The sequence below is a fragment of the Pristis pectinata genome, chromosome 5 (assembly GCF_009764475.1).
Source record: "Pristis pectinata isolate sPriPec2 chromosome 5, sPriPec2.1.pri, whole genome shotgun sequence".
NCBI lineage: Eukaryota > Metazoa > Chordata > Chondrichthyes > Rhinopristiformes > Pristidae > Pristis > Pristis pectinata.
Window position 1 is genome coordinate 28,343,741 of NC_067409.1, and position 25,112 is coordinate 28,368,852.

Consider the following 25,112-nt stretch of genomic DNA (forward strand, 5'->3'; position numbering starts at 1 on the left):
AGAACAGACTTGAAAAGGATCAAATGACCTACTCTTGCTCATCTTTCTCACATTCCTTAGCTGCAAAATACTTTGGAAAGCTTTTGGACTTTTTACATTTTTTGTTAGTCTAGGTACAGAGCTAGAAAATTGATCCAGTTTAGCATATCCATTGGACAATACAATCCAGCCAATTCTGCCCTTCAATCTACTCTGTCACAAGCAACCTGATGGAAGATGTAATCGACTGCGTTATCAAGTAATACTTGCTAACTGGTGCTCCTTTTGGCTTCTAGTCAAACCATATGGCTCTAATCTTCATTCCACCCATAATCTAAATGCAAACAAAAGAGCTGTGTTGAGATTAACCACCCTTGAGATCAGGTTATCTTTGACCAAGTGTGGTATCAAGGAATCCTGGTGAAATTGAAGGGAATAGAAATCTGGAAATTTTCACAGACTGAAGTCATATCTTGCACAAAGGAAATTTGCTTTGATGGTTGGGGATCAATCTACCCAGCCCCAGGACAGCACACCAAATTCTGCAGATACTGTGCATTTCCAATATATTTCATTTTATTCCAGGGCTCAATGACCTTGGTGGTTTCATTTGTGTCTTTCACTATCATAAAGGCAGAAAATGATGGTACTGTTCAGTTTCATTTGCAGTTTCTTAGAAAATAAAGCAGCCTTCTGTGTCCACGTGCAAAAGACCTACCAGTTTTCAGGCTCAAGTAACAAATTATACCAGTGGAGGCAGTTAACTATCACAGTCATCCAACCACCTGTACATAATATTCAATGGCAGACCATTGTTGAATCCCCTGCCATTAGTCCGCATTGTTCAGAACTTTGAACGGACAAGCCAAACAAATACAATCTCTCTCTTAGAACAGGTTAGAGACTGGAAGTAGTATCTTCAAACCCTTTACACTGTGTACAAGGCATTCAAGGAGCATGATGAAATATTCTATACCAATCTGGATTAGCACTGCTCCAATAATTATGCAGAACCTCAATATCATCCAGAACAAAATTACCTGTTTGACCCGCACCATATTCACCACCCAAGCTGTTCAGTCCCTCCGTTACCATGACATCGTGGTTGCACTGTGTATTCTTGATGCGGCAGACTGCAGTGCAACCCAAACCATGACTTCTACTACCTAAAAGGACGTTGAAACATCACAACTTACATATTCTCCTCCAAGTCACAAATCAACTCGACTTTGAAACCTATTACCTTTCCTTCATGATCAATTATTCAAAATCCTGGAACTCCAAAGCAAATGGCTCTGTGTACCTTCACACAAACTAAAGGTGGTACACTATAAATTTCTAAAGACCAATATTTACTGCCCATTCCAATAAATGGCATCCTCATTTTGCCAATGTCTTTTTTTGAAATTCTGGGTCTGCCAGAAAAGAAATAAGGACAGTGCAGATATGAAATGCTTATCTAAAGGATTGACCAATTACAACCATTGGCTGGTGGTTGTGAACAACAAAGGAAAGATGCAAGTGCTGGAGAAAATTCCTATTCATGTCACAAAGTGCCATTTGCTAGCAGGCACACCATGGGTATGCAGAGCTCTCACTCTGTCATACACAGTATGTTTTGACTCCAAACTGAGGAGAGCACCTCTGTTGGGTAATTTTTTTCCATTTCCCACATTGGCCATCCTTGGTGTCTGTAATTGGGACTGTCAATCAAAGCTATGTTTTGACTTGTTTAATTGCCAGGAATTTTAAGATTTCAACTCTTGCAGGCAATTTAGGCTGGTCTTGTTTTTTTGGGCTGTATCATGCAGTCAGTAAGGAGGCAAGATTTTTTAAACAAGATTTGTGGAAAATTCTTCAAACTTGGCCTAAAGTTAAATATTAGATATTAACTTCGTGGCCAACATCAGGAAGTTAGAATATAGAGGACATAGTTCACCTGAATGCACTAGTATAAGACTTAGTGTGGATAGTTTCATTTGAAAACATATCAAGTCATTTTAAAAGGGTCAAGTAAAATAATATGTATTAAAATTGATGGGAAATTCTTCCTTATCAACACTGACAATTTTTGTTTTGTTCATTTCTGTCTGTTGTTAAAATTAACTATATAATAATCTGTCACAAAAGTAGGAGCATAGGGGAATGGGGGTGATCTTATAGAGATGTATAAAATCATGAGGGGCATAGATAGGGTGAATGCACATAGTCTTCTTCCCAGAGATGGGGAATCAAGAACTACAGGACATAGGTTTAAGGTGAGAGGGGAAAGATTTAATAGGAACTTGATGGGCATCTTGGTCGGCACTGACCAATTGGGCCAAAGGGCCTGTTTCGTACTGTATGACTTTAAGTACTTTTTGAGTACTAATACTTGACCTGAAATGTGGACAATTCCTTTCCCTCCACAGACGCTGCTCAACCTGCTGAGTTCCTCCAGCAACTTGTTTTTTATTATTTTGTGGCAAATCTACTTTGCTCATTAGAATGACTTGTAATTCTCAAAGTACATGGCTTTTTTAAGCAAGTTCCAGCATTTTAGCTTCATATTGAATAGGTTTGTTTGCACCTAAGTAACTAATTTTAGTTTGAACAGCATCATATAATGTTGCATCAGGGTTACGATTGCAGTGTTGAAAGTTTGCTCCAGAATGATATTTAATGTTGAGCATTTTTTTATTATCAGTCCCTGATCCCTGTGAAGTAACTTGTAAAACATAGCTATAAAGCTGTTTTATTGAATTTGAATCCAATAGTTGCAGCAGCTAATGTAGTTTTTTTTAGCTGTGAATTAATCTGTTGGTATGCTTTCTGAAATGTTTTATTTTAATATTACATTTGCATTAAAATGTTCACTAAATAGGAAAATGTTTTCATTTTCTTTTGAAAATGTAATCATTATTATTCCAAATAATAATATTTATCTAAATCCATACTGCGAGTCACATTATCTACCATGTATCATAAAATAAGACTTGGTTTATGCTTCTGTTTCTGCACAGCAGGTGAAAAGGTGATTCACTTTCCATCAAACATGCCTGAAAAATTTATGAATTGTGCATTTGTATTATGGAAATGCCTGGAATGCATTAACATTGACAGTGTTGTGTATGGTCTATGAATCTTGCCAGTATTCGCATCAAATTTTGTTCCTAACAGAATAAAATTGGCAGAGTTACGTTTTTAGTAGAATGCATGGTAGCTTGGAATCAGTAAACATTTAAAAACCATGTCAGCTTTATTTTGTCTAACAAAATGCATCTGAAAAATTGGCTTCTCCTCCAAAGACTGCTGCTGCCTATCGTTATTTTACCATACATTTATCATTCAAAATTTGCAGAAAATGTGGAAATGATTGCCACAATATATTGTCCACATACTAATAAACCCACTGTAATGGAATGTTGTATGAATGTGAATTCACAATATTGAGCACACAACCAACCACTGTCCACCCAACATCGCTTCCAGTGGAAGTACCAGTGCTCCACATAAAACAACTTCTGATGCCATTCAGTGGATTGCCAAATTCAACATTTAGTTAAAACATTTTTGTTGCTTCTCAAATGCCTTACAAATAAATATATTCAAGGCCTGTACCAACCAGATGTAGAAGGAAAGTTCATTTGGATAAAGTGGATTTTTTTTGAGAATCTTTAAAATCTTTCCACTTTCCCCTGTCCCAGGCTGTTCACTTTTTTTTGTCAAGGGTCAAAGGAAGACCTGCAATTATATAGCAGCGTGGACATGGAGAATTCTGAGACTTACTTCAAGTGTTTTACAGCATGTACAGTACCTGTGAAATGAAGTCACTTTTGTAATATGCAGAGAAAGAATCACACCTTTCGCAGCCTTGGTGTCTCCCAAAGCACTTCACAACTTTGGAAAAATCTTGTCAAATAGACAAGCATATGAATCAACGTGCACATATCATTGTCCTGTAAACAGTACAGAAGTAGCTGATCAGATACAAAATGCTTAATGACTTTGGTGAGATTAAAGGTTGGCCATGTCTCAGGAAGAACTTCGCTTGTTTTTTCACTCACCCTATTAGTGCTTTTATAGATAAGATAAGATACCTTGATTAGTCACATGTACATCGAAACACACAGTGAAATACATCTTTTTGCGTAGTGTTCTGGGGGCATCCCGATAGTGTTATGCAAACCGCTACACATAGAACAGTACAGCACAGGAACAGGTCCTTCGGCCACGATGTTGTGCCAAACTAATTAACCTAGTAGTTAAATGCCTAACTAAACTAATCCTTTCTGCTGACATAATGTCCATATCCCTCCATTCTCTGCACATTCATATCCCTATCTAAGAGCCTCTTAAATGCCTGGAGTAAGCAGAAAGGAACACTGTTTAATTCTTCAACCAGAAAACAGCCCCTTAGAACAATGCAGCACTTCCTCTGTGCAACACTGAAGAATTAGTCTAATGTTCTAGTTGATGTAATAGTTTTAAATTGGTAAATTGGTTTATCATTACGACATGGCATTGACAAGTACAAGGTAAACAATAGCAGAGTGCAGACTAAGGTGTTACAGTTACAGAGAAAGTGCAGTGCAGGCAGATAATTACAAGGCCATAATGAGGTAGATTGTGAGGTCAAGGGTCCATTTTAATGTACTAGGGGACGGTTCAATGGTCTTACAACAGCAGGATAGAAACTGTCCTTGGGCCTGGTGGTACGTGCTTTCAGGGTTTTTTCTGCCCGATGGGAGGGGGAGAAGAGAGAATGATCCGGGCGGTTGGGATCTTTGATTATGCTGGCTACTTTACTGAGGCAGCTAGGAGTCCATGGAGGGGAGGCTGGTTTCCATGATGTGCTCAGCTGTGTCCACACTCTCTGCAGTTTCTTGCAGTCATGGGCAGAGCAGTTGCCATACCAAGCCATGATGCATCCAGCTAGGATGCTTTCTATGGGTCATCAATAAAACTTGGTGAGTGTCAAAGGGGACATGCCAAATTTCTTTAGCCTCCTGAGGAAGTAGAGCACTGGTGAGCTTTCTTGATCATGGCATCTACATGGTTGGACCAGGACAGGCTATTTGGGGATGTTCACTCCAAGGAACTTGAAGCTCTCAACCCCTCTTGACCTCAGCACCATTAATGTAAACAGGAGCATGTGCAAAGTCCCCCTTCCCAAAGTCAATGACCAGCTCTTTTGTTTGCTGACGTTGATGGAAAGATTGTTGTCATGAGACCATGTCACTAGGCTCTCTATCTCCTTCCTGTAATCACCATTATTTGAGATATGGCCCACTGCTGTGGTATCATCTGTAAACGTAGATGGAGTTAGAGCAGAATCTGGCCACACAGTCATGAGTGTATAGGGAGTAGAGTAGGGGGCTGAGGACGCAGCCTTGTGGGACACCAGTATTGAGAATAATCGTGGCGGAGGTGTTGTTTCCTATTCTTACTGATTGCGGTCTGTTGGTCAGGAAGTCAGGGATCCAGCTGCAAAGGGAGGTGTTGAGTCCCAGGTCTCAGAGCTTGGTGATGAGTTTGCTTGGAATTATAGTATTGAAGGCGGAGTTGTAGTCAGTAAACAATAGTCTAACATAGGTGTCCTTACTGTCTAGATGCTCCAGAGATAGATGTAGGGCCAGATAGATGGCATCCGCTGTAGACCTGTTTCGGTGGTAGGCGAATTGCAGTGGGTCGAGGTTATTTGGAAGGCTGGAGTTAATGCATTCCATAACCAGCCTCTTGAAGCACTTCATGATGATGGATGTCAGAGCTACTGCTTGAAACTTCATCAATAGCCTGAGAGTTCAGTATAGCACTGTTATACCTTAAAGGATTTTCAAAGATATTTTGGGTAATTTGATTTATTTTTTTCCCTTACAGTTATTTCATTCAGAGTTGTGTGTTGGCTATTGATTCTTGATAGTTTTTGTACCAAATTTGCTATGTCGATGTGTGATTTCATGCTAAGTCAGTATGATTCAAATGTCTGATAAATTTTGTAGGTATGTTGTGACATGAAAATAAAATCATAAGAGCAATTACTTTCCCAAGTAATTATTTGGTAAGTAGGATGGAAAATGCAATGATAGATGAAATAATTGCAAAATTGAAAGAAATAGATACAATCCAATAGCCGTCACAGAGATATGTTCTTATATCACTTTAAAATCATAAATAATGGAAGCGGGAGTAGGCTATTCAATACGGATGACTGATCTTTTTTTCTACTTCAGTGCCATTTACCTGCAGTAAGCCCATATCATTTGATTCTCTTAATGTCTTAAAAACCTCTGTCTTGAATCTACTCATTGAGTGAGCCTCCATAACTCTCTTTGGGAGAGAATCCAAAGGTTTATCTCACTCTTGTGAAGAAATGTCTTTTCATCTCTGTCCTGAATGGTTGACCCCATGTTTTGAAATAACGGCCCCCTGGTCAGGGGAAACATCTACCCTGTCAAGCCCTGTAAGAATTTTGAGCTTCAATGAGATAAGGCCGGGATGGGGTCACAGCTAGTAGAGCTGCTGCCTCATAGCTCCAGTTACCAGGGTTCAAACTTAACCTCAGTGCTGTGTGTGTGGTGTTTGTACATTCTTCCTGTGACCACGTGGGTTTCCTTTGGGTGCCCTGGTTTCCTCCCACATCCCAAAGACATGCAGGTTGGTAGGTTAATTGGCAGGTATGTTGTCCCCAGTATGTTAATGAATGGTAGGATTTTGGGGCTTTTGATGGAAATGTGTGGAGAATAAAAATGGGTTTATGTAGGACTCGTTGAAAAGAATGCTTGATGATCAAAGGGCCCGTTTATGTGCTGTATCTCTTCTGACTCCAGTACTAAGATCCTCTCATTCTTGCAAACACTAATGCTGGAGTGTACAGGCCTTGTCTGCTTAATCTCTCCTTGTAAGAGAAAGCCACTCCCATCCCAGGAATCAATCTAGTGAACCTTGACTGCACTCTTTTTCCATTGCAAGTATGTCCTTCCCTGGGCAAGGAGACTAGACTTGTTTCCAATATTCTAGATGCAGTCTCACCAGGGCTCCAAATAATTAGAGCAGGATGTCTCTGCTGCTGGACTTCAATTCTCTTGCTCTAAAAACCAACATACTGTTTCCTTTCCTAATTCCTTGCTGATTCTGCATATTAGCTATCAATGATTCATATACAAGGATACCCAGGCCCCTCTAAACATCAACACTTCTGATCTTTCACCATTTAAAAAATAACTACCCTAACTTTGTATGTTTATTTAAACTGAAGTAGATGACAGATGGAATTTATTCACATTAAATTCTCTCTCTCTTGTCCATTCACTTAGCCTGGCTCGATTCCCGGAAGCCTCTCGGTATCTGCCTTGCAGCCTTCATTTGCCACCTAGCTTTGTATCATCAGCAGACTTTGATATATTTGACTTAATCCTCATGATCGATTGGTGGAGCGGACTCAATGGACCGAATGGCCTAATTCTGCTCCTATGTCTTATGATCTCTCTTCTAAATGATTGATATAGATTATAAACAATTTGGGTGCCGGCACCCATCCCTGCAGCAGTAATGCACCAGTCACAGGCTCCCAACCTGAGAATGACCCATTTATTCCAGCTGTCTGTTCCTCTGTCATATTATCTCATAGAAGGAGTCTATTAGGCCCATTAAGACTGTGCCAACTTTCAATCCATACTCTGATGTGGTATAATAACCTTTTGTGTGGTACCTTACTGAAGGTCTTCTGAAATTCCAAATACGTACATTAACCCGCTTATCCTTATCTGATTCTTCTTAGTTTGTCCCTTCAGATGGAGGATAGATGACTTCCATTTGTTTTTTGTTGTTTCATAGGTAGCTGCTGAGCGTAATGCAGGAACAGCAGCCTTTTCCATAGATAGGCTAGGAGATGGCCCATGGTGCAGGTGGTGTTTCGAGATTCTTCTGAGGCTTAAGCAGGGCCTCTATGTGCTTCTGATGCAAGGCCTCAAGCTTGTCAATACCATCCTGATTGCTTCTCCACCACTTTGAGTGGTCATGGGCCAGAAATTCCCAGCAGTTGGTGGGAATGTTGCATTTTTCATAGAGGCTTTGAGCACATCCTTGAATATTTTCTTCTGCCTGCCTAGTAATCTCTTCTCATGACAGAGCTTGGCAGATGTCAGACTAGCTGTTCAATATTTCCCCCTTTTCTCTCTCAACATTCTCAATAGCTACCTTCCAATGTGTGAGAACCATTGTAGAATCTACAAATTTTTGCAAGGCATCCACTTTCTTCACAGCCGTCTCCTTCAAAAACTTTGGATGTAGGTCCTCATGACCTGGGGACCTTGTGCTTTTCAGTCCCATTAGTTCCTCTGATACTGTTGTTAATTTCTTTGTTCTCCTTGTTTAGTCTGGACTTGATGGAAACAGTCTTTTCCCCAGGTTAGGGGACTCCAAATCTAGGGGGAATAGGTTTAGGGTGAGAGGGGAAAGATTTAAAAGGGATTTGAGGGGCAACGTTTTCCACGCAGAGGGTGGTGAGTATATGGAACGAGCTGCCAAAGGAAGTGGTTGAAGCAGGTACAATAGTATCATCTAAGAAGCACTTGGATAGTTACATGGAGGGGCAGGGCTTACAGGGATATGGGCCAAATGCCGGAAATTGGGACTAGCTGGGTGGGCACTGTGGTTGGCATGGACTGGTTAGGCTGAAGGGCCTGTATCCGTGCTGTATTGCTCTATGACTCTATAATTCTTGTAGTCCTCCACTGTTTCAGATAGAACTTGAAAATCCTAATAATGCCTTGATCCATAGGTTGTAAAATTGACATCATGTTGGGAGATAAATGCATGACTGAAACATTGGAATTAACAAAGCACAATAACATCGAAATATGGCACAGCATCCATGAGAAAACCCAAATGGGAGATTCTTCCTCACAAAGAATTCTCATGGGTCTCGTATGAATCGATTATGCAGTCAATCCTCAAGAACAGTACATGTGATGCAGATATGCTTATTCAAATGTCAAACATTTCTTGTTCATAACCCTTGAATGCACTTGGATTTTCATTCAGTGAACTAAAATGGGTTTGCGTTGAAAGCACCCTGAGACATCTGAATAAAACAAATGGGTTAATCTATATTTAAATGCCTTGAAACCACTGGCCACACTTGGTTCTTTGGTTAAATAAGTTCTTTTGCCCATTTTCTTGTTGAAGTAAAATTGTGTTACATCACAGTTTAAAAACTTGAGTGGCTTCATAGCCTTTATGTCTAATAAATACTAAAAACTCTGGCTTAAAATTGTTAACACTTTCCATGTCAGCAGATTCTGTTTCGTCCTGCAGTTTCATATTTTACAGATAATAGCACTGAACAAATGCACATAGCCAATCCTCCCGGCAGTGAATGCTTGGCATCGCTATTTTTTCCCTCACTTCAAGTGTTTTAGCTCTTATGCTGTGCCATCGAGAACTGATCCTTTTGTACTGGTCATTTCATTAATCTAAATGTAAAGTAGTTTCTGAACCTTGTCTCAATGAAGAATTTATATCACCATCTACACATTTGAATTCAGTTTTTGCTGTCACAGTCTCTAATATTTTGCTTACATTTTTTTAATGGTATGCCCAAGTGTTTCATTTAAATTGCATTGACAAGCAATCAATGTGGCACCATTACTGCTTGTTAACTTATCAAGGATTTCTATATTCTCGGCCAGGATAGTAGATGTACATGATCTTTTGAGCACAATGTCACAAGGTTTTTTTTGATGTCACTTTCACAAGTATGGTATGGAAGCTGAAAGCTAACTGGCTGGGATTTTGGCACCTAATCATCTGCTGCATAAGCACGAAGCACAGTATTGTGTGAGTTAAAACATATTCTCTGACTCCATTAATATCCTGAAATCTACATATTTCTGTTTTGAATTAACACAACAATTGTGCTTCCATAGTTCTCTGGGACAGAGAATTCCAAAGAATGATGAAATTTGAATGACGAAATTTCTTCTCCTCTCAGTACTAAATTGCCTACCCCTTATTCTGAGACTGTGACGCTTGGTTCTAGACTTGGTCAATGGAAACCACATCCCTGTTGAGTCCTGTAAGAAATTTCTATGTTTCCATGAGATCTCCTTGCACTGTTCCATGCTCCAGAGAATACAGGCCTCTTCTACTCAATTTCACCTCATATAGCAAACCTGCCATTCCTAAGAACCAGTCCTGCACTCCCTCAATGATATGGGGAGCCACAGGTAGGCACGGTGCCCGCAAACCCAGTAGGTGCCGTTCAAGGTCCAGGGAGCTCCCAGCTTAGTGGCGCCGCCAACGGTGGTCACTGTGGCCCCTGGGTACCAGTTGGTCTCACAGTCACTGTAGCTGACTGGAAAGGTGGAAGTGTGGTCGTTTTGGAGTCTGCACCAACATTCCCTCGGCCGACTGGATGGCTGCGGGGTGACTCTGAGGGTGGGGACTCGGTGACTAAAATCCAAAATGCAAGGGACCAGCTCCTCCAGCATAACACCTCACGGGGAAACCGGTGGCTGTTTGGGTCTCTGGGGGGGATGGTGGGCAACTATCGTCCACTGGGCCACTGCCCTCGTTTTAGTTGTAATAGCGGTTTGCATTTCGTGCTGTGCATGCCAAATTATTAGAGCCACTTCTGCCCTCCATTAAGGACCGCACACTGACGCGTATTTGTTAGCTTAGTTATAGCTACTCCCATGATTGGTAAGTGGTGTAACTTCCGAGGGGTGGAGTGTAGTATGAAAGGCCATGGCTGTCAGGTGACAGTGACAACACTGACCCCTCTGGTCGGATGATAGCATTGCTCATCAGGTCGGAAGTGACACCATTGTCAATCAAAGGTTTGGCTCCACCCCACCCATCAGGTGCAAGCATAGGGATTGGCCTTGGAGAGCACCTTTGTTCCTGGGTCTGCCTGACCATTGGCCTTGGTAAACACCTTTGTCTTTGACCCCCAAACCATTGGCCTGTTTGAATTACCTGAGTTAGATCCACCCAGCTCTCCAGCCCTATAAAAGATGCTGCACGTGTGTAACCCTTTTTCTTTGCCGATTGCTGCCAGGGTCGAGACCACAGGTGAGAGGGTGCACTTCCACAGGGGTCTAGGAGCGTCTTAAGTAGATTCCCAGTAGCATAGAGCCATTGTTTGTCCAGATTCAGGGGGTTCAGACAACGTATTTGTTCATTCCCTGATCATTTGTACTAGTTCATTGTGTGTGTGTGTGTGTGTGTGTGTGTGTGTGTGTGTGTGTGCACTTCACCCCTGTTGCGACTCCCCTCATGTTTCGTGATCACCCGTGTGCGAGTGTGCATTTGTTCCTTTCCATTCTGTTCCCGCGTCTGTTTTTGTTAATAAAATTCTCCTTTTTAAAGTACAAAGACTGTGTGTCCAGATACCTCTATCTTTGAGATCCAGAAGAACCTTTCCCATAACAATTGGCGCTATGATTTCTCCCAAGGTACAACAAACCAGCAGAAAAAACAATTCCGCTGTGGTAATGAGGTTAAAGATGATAGTTCAAAGGAAAAGGCTTACAATGTTGCCAAAAAAGCAGTAAGCCTAACTATTGTAAAAATTTCAGTATTCAGCAATGGAGGATTAAGATTGATAAAGAAAGAGATTGTAGAAAACTAGAATAATCTAGTGGGAAACATGAAAATAGACTTTCAAGCTTCTATAGTATGCGAAAAAGAAGTCATTAGCTAAAGAATAATCTGGGTCCCTGACAGATCAAGACACAAGAAATTATATTGGGTAATAAGGAAAAGGCAGAGAAATTAATTACATTTTGTGCAATGAACAATCTGCTGGAAGAACTCAGTGGGTCGAGCAGCATCTGTGGGAAGAAAGGAATTATCGACAAACTCCTGCATCAGGATCCTTTCAGACGAATGGAGAACAACAGATTTAGAAGGAATGAAGAGTTAAAAGAAATTATTATCGATTAAAACAAAGTGTTGAAAAAATTAATAGGCTGAAAGCCAGACTGAAATCTGCAGGACATAATGACCTGAATCCCAGTGCTTTGAACGAGATAGAAACAGTGTACTGGATGTCATCTTCCAAAATTCCACAGACTTTAAAATGGTTCCCACTGACTGGAAGGTGGCAAATCTAACTGCAGTGTTTAAGAAGGGAGAGCCAGAATGTAGACAGGCAAATTGGGAAGATAAGGACATAGCAGATGTAAAATAATGTGGAAAATATCAGGTCCTCCACTTTGGTGGAGAAATTGGAGACAGTATTTTTTAACTGAAAAGAGATTGAAAAATATTGGTATTCAGAAGGACCCATTTGTCCTTGTACATGAATCACTGTAAGTTAATATGCAGGTACAGCAAGTAGTTAGGAAAGCAAACAATGTGTTGGACTTAATTTTAACAACATTTGAGTGCAGAAGTAAAAATGTCTTACTGGGCTTTCACCATGAGGCTCTGGTGAGACTGCACTTGGAATAGTGTGTAAAGTTCTGGTTTTCACTTGCAATTATGGTGCAGTGAAGGTTCACCAAATTTATTCCTGGGATTGGGGGAGGGCTTGTGGGTATTTATGTTATGAGATAAGAAGACAGGACCTATACCGTCTTGAGTTCAGAAGAATGAAAGGTGATCTTACTGAAAAATAGAAAATTGTTATGGGACTTGACAAGGTACATACAGGAATGTTTCACCTGGCTGGCATATTTGGAACCAGGGCTTTCAGTTTCAAAATAAGAAACCCATCATTCAGGAATAAGGTGATAAGAAGTTTCATTATCTTCTACCCAAGAGGGCTGTGGACACTCAGTTGCTGACGATATTCAAGACAGATAGCAATAGATTTTTATTTACTGTGGGTACCAAGGTAAATGGGGTTACTGCAGGATTGTGGAATGGCACGAGGGACTAAATGGCCGACTGCTATTTCCTTTGTCCTTGTGTACCAAAATGTAACCAGAAATGGCTCTTCCTTATTTCTTACTGGTCAGCATTAAATAGTGTTTGTACATGGTATTGTTTACACCAAATTGCCAGATAATCTTGAGCACCACACAACTGTGAGATCATATGTGACTTAGAATTGTCAAAATTTTAAAGTTTTATAAGCCGCAATACAAGTCCAGGTATATCATGGTAGCGTTTAAGAAGCTCTTAGATAGGCACATGAATGTGCAGAGCATGGAGGGATATGGACATTGTGTAGGCAGTAAGTATTAGTTTAGTTAGACATTTAATTACTAGTTTAGTTCGGCACAACATTGTGAGCCGAAGCCCCTGTTCCTGTGCTGCACTGTACTATGTCCTATCTGTAATTACAGCTGTTTTCAGATATTCAGTTTCAGATATCACTGCTAAATCAATCTGCAAAACAACAACTTGGTAAAGAAGTTGAAGCTCAGATTAGGTGCAGATGCCTCATCTTGTGCAGCACTGTTGGTTGGTTCATGGCACTTAAATTGCCTGCATGCACTCAGTAAGGTGTCTGAGTGACATTCTGGTGAACAATTTATAATTTAGCATCATCTTGTAATAGTAAGTAGCCAATTGGGAGTAACTAAGTTAGTGTTGATGATTTTAAACGCTTCTTAAAATTGCCAGATTTTTACTGTTCACTTACTGTTGGAAGTTTGAAGGAATCTTATTGAGAGACTTGTCAAGACTTCAATTTTCAATTATAATTTCAAAAGCAAAACTTCAGTAACTATAAGAAATGCAACAAAAAATCCAGATCCTGGATATCTGAAATATAAACTAACAGAAAATGCCGGGAACACTCAGGAGGTCAGGCAGCATTTGTGGAAAGAGAAAAAAAAAGTTGCATGTTTCAGGTCCAAGATCCTTCAGAACTGGGAAGGAGAGAAAAAGTTAGTCTAGGGAGCAGGGACGGTGGGGAGAAGGGGAGGGATAGAACAAAGGGAATATCTCTGGTAGGTTGAGACAAGATGGTCTAATGTGGCAGTTAAGATTTAGTTAAATTCAGATTAAACTTCTATGTGTGTGTAAGGTCTTGTTAATGGTGAGGCTGTGGGGCGTGCCAGACTGTACTGCATAAAAGGAAAAAAAAGAAAAGCTGAGCCAAAATGATGGCAGGCAAAAATGGCCAGTTCTCATGCAAACTTGCAGCAGTTGCTCTAAGTATTGATTTTGGAACTCAATGGGAACTTTTCCTAAAATGAATGAACACAGCACTGTTATATTCAAGTCACCAGAGCAAAGAGCATGCCCATTTGTCTTGTTTGGGGACCAACTTAGTCTGCAGGAGGACCAGAGGAGGACATGTCAGAAAGAGAGATGGAGGAACAAAGTGGATTCCTTTTCTCTCTAGAAGCAATGGGCATCGTGCCTGCTCTGGACATTGATCAATATTGAATGCCTCTGTGCCTTTCACAGTCATGCTGAAACTTACTGTGGCCTGCCAGCTCCACACACATACTTTCACCGGAAATTGTGTGTGTGGAGCTGCTTTGCTTAAATTGAGTCTAATCAGTTCTTGAATACTAGTTTGTTTTATGGTCTCTATGCAAGGTCAAATTATGGTAATCAACAATTAGGATCAAAATCGCATACTGAAACCATACTTTGAAATGAAGCATCTTATTTGTGCCGATTTTCACTCCTTCACCAAAATACCATTCATGTTTGTGTCCAAGGATTACAGACTAGCATGCAAAGGGCTTCAGCTAAACAATTATTGCCATAACTGGCTGGATCATGCATTATCAACAGGGATTTTTAGACCTCGCTATTGCAGAAAAAAACAGTAACCCTTTCCAATATCAACATTCTTAATTCTTTCCTTCCCTCCACAATCACTTCCAATACACGAGGAGTACACAGGTGACTTTGTCACCATGATTGAGACCACATGCCTTTGAGAACTTCTCCCTGTTCTAGTGAAAAGAATGATTCACACTTATCTATTCTTCAAGTCAAACAAAAGCACATTTATTTCAATCAATGTTATACCTGCAAGTGGGAGAAGATGGTTCACACTTTCTCCCTGATTGTACAGTGTATGACATTGTTATTTGTAAGTGGAGGCATGCTGCAGACATCCTCCTTTCAGCACAGAGCCAATTAGGAGAAAGTGAGCTGGTGATCAGTCATTATTGATATAACAGGCTCTGTGCTTTATAGGCCCTACCTCCTCCAAGGCCTATACTATGAAAAGGGAATATGCTGTCCTGCCATGCTTGAGTGCTATACCAAGAACAGACGAACTGTCCCTACTTCTGCATTTCTCACAAAGAGGCCTTAGTGCTCTCTGCTACCTCTGTTGTAAACACAGGGGATCTCAATCCCAATTACTCACTTTCATGGGACAAACTCCCTCCACACTTCTTGTTTTTTTTTGCATTTGCAGTGGCAGCAGTCTCTGAAGCCTTCCCATTAGGGTCCAGGAGAGAGTTTATATCATCCTCCTCCCTATTTCTGCTTGTCTTACTGTTTGTTTGTCTACAGACTGTACAGCAATGATTGCTAACTGATTAAAGGCAGTGAGCATATACTTTATTGAAAGATTTAAGAAATCAGAATCAAATTTGTTATCACTGATGTGTCATGAAATTTGTTGTTTTGCAGCAGCAGTACAGTGCAAGACATAAAAATTACTGTAAGTTACAAAAATAAATAAATAGTGCAAAAAAAGAAACTGGGTAGTGTTCATGGATTCATGGACCATTCCGAAATCTGATGGCGGAAGAAAGAAGCTGTTCCTGAAACGTTGAATGTGGGTCTTCAGGCTTCTGTACCTCCTCCCTGATGGTAGTAATGTGAAGAGGGCATGTCCCAGGTGGTGAGGGTCCTTAATGATGGATGCCACCTTTTTGAGGCACTGCCTCTTGAAGATGTCCTTGATGGTGGGGAGGGTTGTGCCCGTGATAGAGCTGGCTGAGTTTACAACCCCCTGCAGTCTCTTTCAATCCTGCGCATTGGAGCCTCCATACCAGGCGGTGATGCAACCAGTTAGAATGCTCTCCACCATATATCTGTAGAAATTTACAAGAGTCTTTGGTTGGAAAATTAAACCTCTATGCTGCCCATCCTTATAACTAACCCTCAAAGCTCCACATTCCATTCCCACATTTGCTATGCATGTTGGTGAACCTTATGCTGGAAATGACTTTGAACTGGGAGAAGTGCAGGGAAAGAAGCCCATTGAAACTCTGCACATAGGAGTCTCTGTGTTGAACACCAAGCACTGCAGATGCTGGAATCTGGAGCAACAAGTAATCTGCTGAAGGAACTCAGCAGGTCAAGCAGCATCTGTGGGGGGGTGGGGGGGGGTGGGGGCGGGGGCGCGGAGTGGGAGGGGGAGGGGGAGGGGGAGGGGGAGGAATTGTCTGTTTTGGGTTGAAACCCTGCATCTGGACTGTAATGTGTATTTAAATGATTGATTAAGAACTCTCGTTGCCAGTAACACAAACATTTTTTGTAAAAATTAGAATTCTCTTCTTGTTCATCCATTGGTGCTTCTTTAGCCTAGCTCATCTTCAGACAAACGGCACCTGAAACTCATTTGGCTGAAAAGGTAAACATATTGCTAAAGATGCTTTAAATACCTTTCTCAGGATATGAGGAGGTAACTAAAAGGATTGATGAAGGTAGTGCTGTTGTAGATGTAGTCTATCTGGACTTTGTAAGGCATTTATCAAACAAACAACAATCTTAGTTACCTCATCAAAAATCTCAATCAAATTAGTGAAACAAGGAAGTTCTTCAGGAGAGAAAATCTGTCATCTTCCCCTGAACGTGACTCCACACCAACCACTTCAGTTGATCCTTCACTTCATCCTTAGTTCAAAACCAATGGATATTGCATTGACAGCAATGCTTACATTCCTTTAATCAATTAAAAAAAAACTAATAAATGGCTCGGCATATGAAAAACAAAAAAAAAACTGCCAATGTTGGAAATATGAAACAAGCACAAAAATGCTTGTAGGCTGGTCTAGAAGGTGAAGGATGGCATCTAAGGCCAGCTGGCTAATTGGGTCCAAAATTACCTTGGTGATAGGATCCAGAGAGTAGTGGTGGAAGGATGCTTTTCTGATTGAAAATCTGTGACTAGCAGGGATCAATGCTAGGACCCTTGTTGTTTGTGATGTATATTAACAACTTGGAGGTGAACGTAGGAGGAATAATTAGTAAGTCTGCAGATGGCATGAAAGTTGGTGGTGTTTTGCATAGCAAGGGAGGTTGTCTAAGGCTATAGCAAGATGCAGATCAGATGGAAAATTGGGCAGCACATTGGCAGATAGAATTTAATCCAGAGATGATGCATTTTGGGAAGTCAAATAGTGGTAGGATATATACATTAAGTAGTAGGGCCCTCAGGAATGTTAGTGAACAGAGAGACCTTGGGGTTCATGCCCATAGTTTTTTGAAAGTGGCAATGCAAGTTGATAGGGTGGTGAAGGCAGCATATGTCATGCTTGTCTTCATAGGTTGGACCATAGATTGCTGAACTTTGCCAATGGTATGATGCAGTTAGACATTTTTAACTCCTGATACTCTTTCTTAATTCTCCAGATCTCTGGATCAGCAGTCCCATAATTTGGTCATTATGGTAACATGCAATGCATTCTTCTTTGGTGTACAGTAGTTTTCCTTTTAGTAAATTCAAAAATTACATTTTAAAAAATCTGCCATTTAGCCTTCTGAAGAAACACAAATGTTTGTAATTAATTTAATTCAGTGGTCATGATAAGTTTTGTGGGTGCACAAAAGACTGTAGAACCTTGATCTGTCCTGGAGTAATTTACACTTTGAGTTCCTTAATCATTTGCAATCACTTCATCAATTTTGGACAGATTGGCCTGAATGTTATAGGACAGCACTAACTCCAGGCCATAATCTGTAGATTACTGCTTCATGTATATTTTTTATTCTTTATCACTTTCTTTATCTTTCCCTCTTGCTCTTTCTTAAATCTTTTCCTTCCATATTAAATAATCCATTAATCACTAAATCCTTGAGAGCTTGCAGCATTTGCCGACTGTTAATTCAAAATGGGCATTTAAATAACTGTTATTTTAACTTCAATAAAATGTATCCAAAGTCAGTGACTTTTGAAGAGAAATTAAATGAGGATGCAGGTTAGGGAAAACTTAGCGTGAATCAAAATTTGCTCTTATTTCCAGCCATCTCCATTGAGCATGTGGCGGAAATAGCCTATTAACTGCATGGCGGTCATATGCTTGAATGCCAAAATGATTGATTGCAGGTCCCTATTTATAAATAGCTTGACACCTGTCAGGATAAACTTAAATTGGAGTTTAGCCACATTTGAATGATGCTTGCAAGCACTGAGAGTATAAAAGAGTATAGTACTTGATAAATGAACAAAAAAATTGATGTTATTACATGATGATGGACGATTTCTTATCCTGTTGTCTGTCTGTATCATTCCATTGGCAAAGTTCAGCAATCTTGTAAGTTGTATAATGGCAGTGAACAATTTTATTCATTTTTTCCAAAGTAGTAATTGGCTTTCTGAATTAAAAGGAACAGACAAAATTTTTGAATTTGGCAGCAGTTTCTTGTACGTGTAAGCAGGATCTTTATTTTGTAACTAGCAAGATTTGTTTCTTCACGAAGGGGGAGTTTCACTTGTAGATTAAACTGCATTAATTTTGCTGAGCTCTGTATTTCATCTGACCTATTTTTCATATTTCTTCACAAAGTTTTGGTTCTTGATTATTCTTTCTGTTAACAGATTAATTTATAAGAATTCTGTGAAATAACTTTCTCTCCCTAAACTCTCAAATGAACAGCTTTCTTATGTTTCATAGTCTCGTTGCAGTGTTACCAGATGGAAGACACTCCTGGTATTTGAGATGCAACATTTAAATATGAAAAAACATGATCATTTTCTTTCTTTCACAGATGTTTGTCAGGACTTTATTTGATTATGACCCTAATGAGGATAAAGCTATTCCATGCAAAGAAGCTGGGCTTTCTTTCAAGAAGGGAGATGTCCTTCAGATCGTCAGCCAGGATGATGCAACCTGGTGGCAAGCTAAGCGAGAGTGTGATGCCAATCTGAGAGCAGGACTGATCCCATCAAAGCAGTTCCAAGAGAGGTAACCACCAAATAAACAGTCTTAAGGCTGGTTAAAAAAAATAGAATAAACTTCATAAGCATATTTTCATGTTAAAAATGCACATTGGAATGAGATACATTAGAAATTGTTTTCTGAATATGCATTTGAAAACAGAATGTCATATAGCAGTGAAACAGGCCATTCAGCCCACTGAGTCCATGCCGACTATTAAGCATCAAGTTACACTATTCACATGTTATTCATCCCATATTTCCATTAACTCTCCCCAGATCCTTTTACCTACACGCTAGGAGGCAAGTTACAATTATCCTAATTATTACAATAATTAGGCCAATACACTATCAGCATGTCTTTGGAATATGGGAGGAAACCAGAGCACTTGAGGGAAACACATATGGTCACAGGAAGAATATGCAAACTCCACCCAGACAGCACAGGAAGTCTAGCTCCTCTAGCTGCACCATTGTGCTGTCCATGTGTACACCATGGGAATAACAAAAGTAAATACAGAAATTCTTTAGATTTCCTCATATCTGTTGAAGTAGTTGGGAGTAAAGAGTATCACAGTGGCCTTTCCAGTTTGGAAAACATGTGGAAAACAATTTGATGTGCAACATAGAACACAGTTGTTTTTTGGCTTCACTAACCAAAATTTGAAAGCTTATAGATTTGTTTTGTCTACAGTTATACAAAATACATTGCTTTCCATTAAAATGCTGCTGTAATATTTGTCAAAGGTTTTTGTACTCTTATCAGCCACTGGTTTACTAGTGACAGTTTTGTAATTGGCTTCTTGCAGGAGATTTGCACTTCGAAGACCTGTGGCATTTGTTCAGCCACAAAGGAATTCTAATAGACGATCATGTAAGTCAATAAATTGCATGATGATTATTAAAAAGATTTTTTTTTCCTCTATTACAAGAGCAAAGAAACCCCAAGTGTTTCTGTACACTAAGTTAGCTTAGTTTATTTCTCTCAGTTCACCCCACCATCTCTATAGCATGCCATTCTGGGAGATTTGAAGTCTGGGCTAGTGATTCTCGACTTGTGCTGTTACTTGACTTAGCACATGAGCATTCGTTAAAGCTAAGTGAAGTGTTTAATGCTTGGCCTTGGTCGTTCCGAGAATGGCAAAGTTCCCTTGTGGAATGATAACTATTTTAAATGGTCGGCAAAACTAAGATCCGGATTGGTGACATTTTAGTTTGGAGATTTTACCCAGCCAAGCAGAGATTTTGTGCTAATTTGTACCCCTATCACATTTACACACTATAATCTCTGGTGTAATCCATGTTCTGCCAGATGGATCTCCAGAGCTAGACGAATAGCAATTGGTCATTTTTCAAGCACTTAAGAATTTAACAGAAGTCGGATGGGTTTCCAGGCCATTGGTGAGAACGTACTTATGTGACTTGAAAAATTGAGGACCGTGATGCTAATTTGATGTGTTTGGGATTGAGCAGTGTCATGGTCTCAAATTTGCATTTTCCATGAATGAATTAAGTCAATCCTCTTTTCTTTGGGCTGCTGTAGACATTTTGGCCATTGTTGCAGAACTCAGCATGACTTGTAATCTGATTGTTAGGTTTTCCACTAGCTTGGATAGCTTTAATTTTTTTTTAATTTTGATTCAACTTTTGATTTGTGGAATTGAGGCCACATGAACAAGAGGAAGTTTTTAACTGCATCCAAATGTTGTTCATTTGAACAAGATGTAACCTAGTTTAACTGGCAAGTTTTGTCTCTCAACTGTGGTACCATTTTCAGTTGCATTTGAACTTGAACTGAGACAAAAGAAAGAATGCATTGTGAATGGTACCAATTTTGAAAGGCTAAAAGTTTAAAAATAATCTAAACCAGGTGTTTGCAAGCAATCTTACATCTTGCAGTAATGAACCTTGTCTGTCGTGGCAATTTCTTGTAGACCGTTCTCATAATCAGTTTATCTAATTAACTTGAGTACTTTAAACACACCGAAGTTTAAATAATTAGAAGCTTTTATCACAGTTTGTGTAAATCAAGCACACAAATAGTTTAGACTGGAAGTGTAAGCTGATGACTAAATACAGGAATTGCACACATCCAATCACAGCCTTTTAGATCAAGGTGGTGCTTACAGGAATCACCGCAGCAGTTCATATGTGGTGTAATATTTTTCCCTTGATCGTCACACAGTATCTGGAACATAGTGCAAGTATAAAGACAATAGGGTAATAGTTCTGGTTTGCCTGCGATCAGAAATTGAACACAAAAAGTGCTTAAAACTCTGCTGGCTAGATTACAGTTCACTTCCTATAAAATGCTTTTGCATATTTGCAAATGAAAGTGGTGTATGAGCCAATGCAAATGGAGCATAATTGTTTCTTTTCTATTTTAATTAAAATGATTCATTGATATTCTTAAGAGTAGTAACCTTGTGCATTTTATTAATTACCACTGACAAGTAATGTGGGACTAATAACAGGTATTTTGATGAGGATTTCTAGTCCTCGTTAAAGTCACAGAAAATTAATTCAAAAACTACAGTAAGTCGTTTCTTACTATATTGTTTTTTTAAGGAAATGTTTTAAAATGCTAATTAAATTCTGCATACCTAGGGAAATTAGTGCATTTGAAATGAATCTCAAACTATTGAAAATGATTTCAGAAAACAAAAATGTAAATGGCTTTAAGAATAATGAATTTGATTTAAATTGTCTTTTTTTTAAATGTTGGTTTGATTGATTTTGCCTAGCTGATAAGAATGCAAATGAGCTGAAACCCTATCGCTGTATTCCTGAAAGGAAACTGAAGTTAGATGTCATATCACTTAATTTTATTTTGTAATAGGAACATTTATTTTGTGTAGTAAAATGAATGCCTTGAGGTTTTAATGTGATAGCATCAAGTTGAAAATAACTCGGTCAATTCAATAAGACATATGCACATACATCCCAAAACATGTTTGAATATCCATGTTCTGGAAAGACCTAGGATTTAGCTGAGATGTAATATTGCACTTGATTATTTTGAAATTATAGATGAAGTGTTGTTTTCTAATACAGCTGTGTACCAATATGAATTTGTGTGCTTACGTCCATAATTCTTGTTGATAGTTATAAAAAGACAAAATATCTTTTCTTCTTCCTCCTTTTTGTTGGCTGTTCTAAGATGAGGAAACTATTGAAAGTGGTAGGTTAACTTTTGTTGCTTTTGAATAAAATTAGAGCAATTTCAATGTTTATTTCCAACTATTTCAATTTTGTACTTTCTCAATTTTCTTACTGCTTCTCAGAGGAAATTGAAGGTATTTGAACTTATATTTGACTACAGAACTAAATTGATTTGTAATATTAAAAATACAATACTAAGCTGCAAAAGCAGTTTGGTAATTTTCATGTATGTTGAATGTGTAAAGCACTTGGATAATAGAGTTGGATATGATAACCTGCTGGCCCTTAAATAGTTTATTTATGTTCACAGGGTTACTGTTGAAAAGCATTCTGAAATTAAACAACGGAATAATATGTAAACAGGAACTATGATTTTTTTATGACAATTCCACCACCAGAAAAGCTTTGTGGTGTGGATCTCATTTAGGGCGTCTGCTGGTCTATTTTAGCATATTAGATCAAATTTGTCAAAGTATTTTTGAAAGATTATAGGAATAAAACATACTTTTGATGTTTCAATATTGAGTAATATGTATAAGATATGACTTGTAGATTTTTAAGCTTGTTGGCTGTCCCTTGCCTTGATTGTAGATTCTCCCAAATGGGAAAGCTATAAAATGAGACGGCTTGGTTCATCAAAATAAAATTTGGACCCCTCAGGCCAAGTTATTTGTTTTAAGTAGAGGAGAATTGGAATGCATTAAGGCTGAGCAAGAAGGAGAAAATGACATACCAGTCAGTGCGGCTTACTGAAAGGGAAAATAAACAGATTAAGTGTATTTGTTAGATTTTATGATCTTCTCCATATTGTTAAAGAGATTGAGCCAAGTGCTAATGTTGTCTATATATGTCCCACTGGGTGACTAGCAATTACTTGGATGTATAGAACAGTGATCTTTCCCCTTTTGTTGATAGAATAGTGATAAAATTACAATGCAGGTATTATCAACAATTTATTAAACTGAACAGTCACCATTAAGGATTTAAATTCAGTTTTTTGCTTATATTTCTACAAAATTTAACAACACATCAGTACCTATGTATACACCCTGGTATATGTTACAATTGGATTGCAGCATTATTGCATAAGTGCATCCTATTTGTAATCATTTAATAGCTGGCTGTGATCAGTTCTGGATCAAAATTATAGAAATGTGGAAGTTTAGAGAACAAAGGTCATCGATTAAACTAAAACTGATATTCCATACCTTCCTCTTTTTCAATTGTTTACTCTTTTGTTCTTTTAAAGGTGCAGTGATTTGCTTCATTCACTTCATATCTTACGGTGTTGCTATTTTTCTATTCTGTCTCATTATGGTGTGTTTTTTTTAGTTAACTAATCATTACTAACTGCCTAACCAGGGGAAGTAATTTTATTTCTATTATCCTCAAACCCTTCATTAAGTATTCTTTTTAGAAGTGCTCGGATTATTTTTGTAGTGAAATCAACATCTTACTTTTCTCCACAGTATGGCAGCCAGCTGATCCATCCCACTGAATCTGCTCTATGTTCTTTAAGCTTCATTGCACTTTGGCAACCCAAAAACCACACGGTGTTTTTAACTGGCCTAACCATTGCCTTCTGCAAATTTGTCAATCCTTTTTACCTTAGCAGCCTATTTGGAAGATGCAACTTGACTTTTTAGGATTTTATTCACCTGCTGTCACACTCTCAGGAATTTATGTTTTAATCTCTGAGTCTTTATCTTTGTGCAGTAACCTCCTTTGCCTTGCGTCTCATCCTAGAAGCGTGGTTCACATTTTGAAGTTAAATTGCGTCCAGTTCTTATCTTTGTCCATCTGCTGTTAACCAAATCCTTTCTCTAAATACCAAGTTCATTCTTAAATTGTGGAATCTAAGCATTTCCCCACAGCTAATGTTTAAACCTCAGATGCATCTGTATTACTTGGAAGATCAGAAATATTCTCAATAAAAGTAAACCCTAACATTTATTTCTTTGCATCCTACTACAAATTCATCAATTGTATACTTCAGGGATGAAAGAAATTCCTGTGCATTATAAAAAACATGGGGTCAGATTTTAAAATTGGCAGAAAATTAGATGAACTGATCATTCATTATGCTGATAATTGTACACAAATCTTACGTTGCTGCACGAAAGCTAACTAAAGATTCAGAATACACTACAGCCCAGCATTAATTAGAGGGGAACTGCAATCTGCAATGTAAGCTGCAATCCATTAGTTAAGACTTTCATGATGCCTTCAAGAATTCACATGCAGTTGAAGGATGTTCTTTTTTTTCTGGCGTGGGCTGGGAAGAGGGGGGGTGTGGGGGATGGATATGAAATAGCAGTTTCACATCCAGTACTTGTTTGGATGTCAAGCTTATCAGAAATGAATAATGAAAGAAGTGTGGATGAACACAGCAAACTGGACAGCAACTGTCTGATTTCTGCACTCTATGTTCCTCACTCTATACCTGTATTCTGCTCACAACGGCTATCTTGATCTTCTGGTTGCATATCATTTCAACTCCCCATTCCACTCCCACACCAATACCTGTCTGTCCTCGGCCTTCTCCACCACCAAGGTGAGGCCAAACACAACTAGAACAACACTTCATATTCTGCTTGGGCAGTCTACAGCCCAACGGTAGGAACATTGAATGTTCTAATTTCAGCTAACAACACTCAGTGTGTTCTGTTCCCACTCCCATCAGTCCTCCCAGGAATCCTCTCTTTGTTCACTTTTTCCATCCCTGCCCCCTCATTACCAAGACTCCTCCCTCCCCCACCTGGTTTCATTTGCCCATCACCCACATACCTATCTACCTGGGTTTCTTCCTTCTTCTTCTTAGGTCACCTTTCCTATGCTCCCCCCACCTGGTTCCACCTATCACCTATTCATCTCTGTCTCAACATTCCCCTCTCCCCCTCCCCAATCTCACTCCACCTACCCATCATTACCCCTCCCTTGTCTGGTTTCACCTCTC

The 25,112-nt window shown here is 39.2% G+C and overlaps 1 protein-coding gene across 10 annotated transcripts in view; it reads left to right on the forward strand.

Annotated features, from left to right (window-relative positions):
• The window catches only part of mpp7a (MAGUK p55 scaffold protein 7a), a 359,286-nt gene that overhangs the window by 269,268 nt on the left and 64,906 nt on the right, over positions 1–25,112 (forward strand). For all 10 annotated transcript variants that reach the window (XM_052015631.1, XM_052015634.1, XM_052015627.1 and 7 more), the window contains 2 exons: positions 18,826–19,022; positions 19,804–19,868. In XM_052015631.1, coding sequence (XP_051871591.1) covers positions 18,826–19,022; positions 19,804–19,868 — 262 coding nt within the window. The remainder of the gene's footprint in view (positions 1–18,825; positions 19,023–19,803; positions 19,869–25,112) is intronic.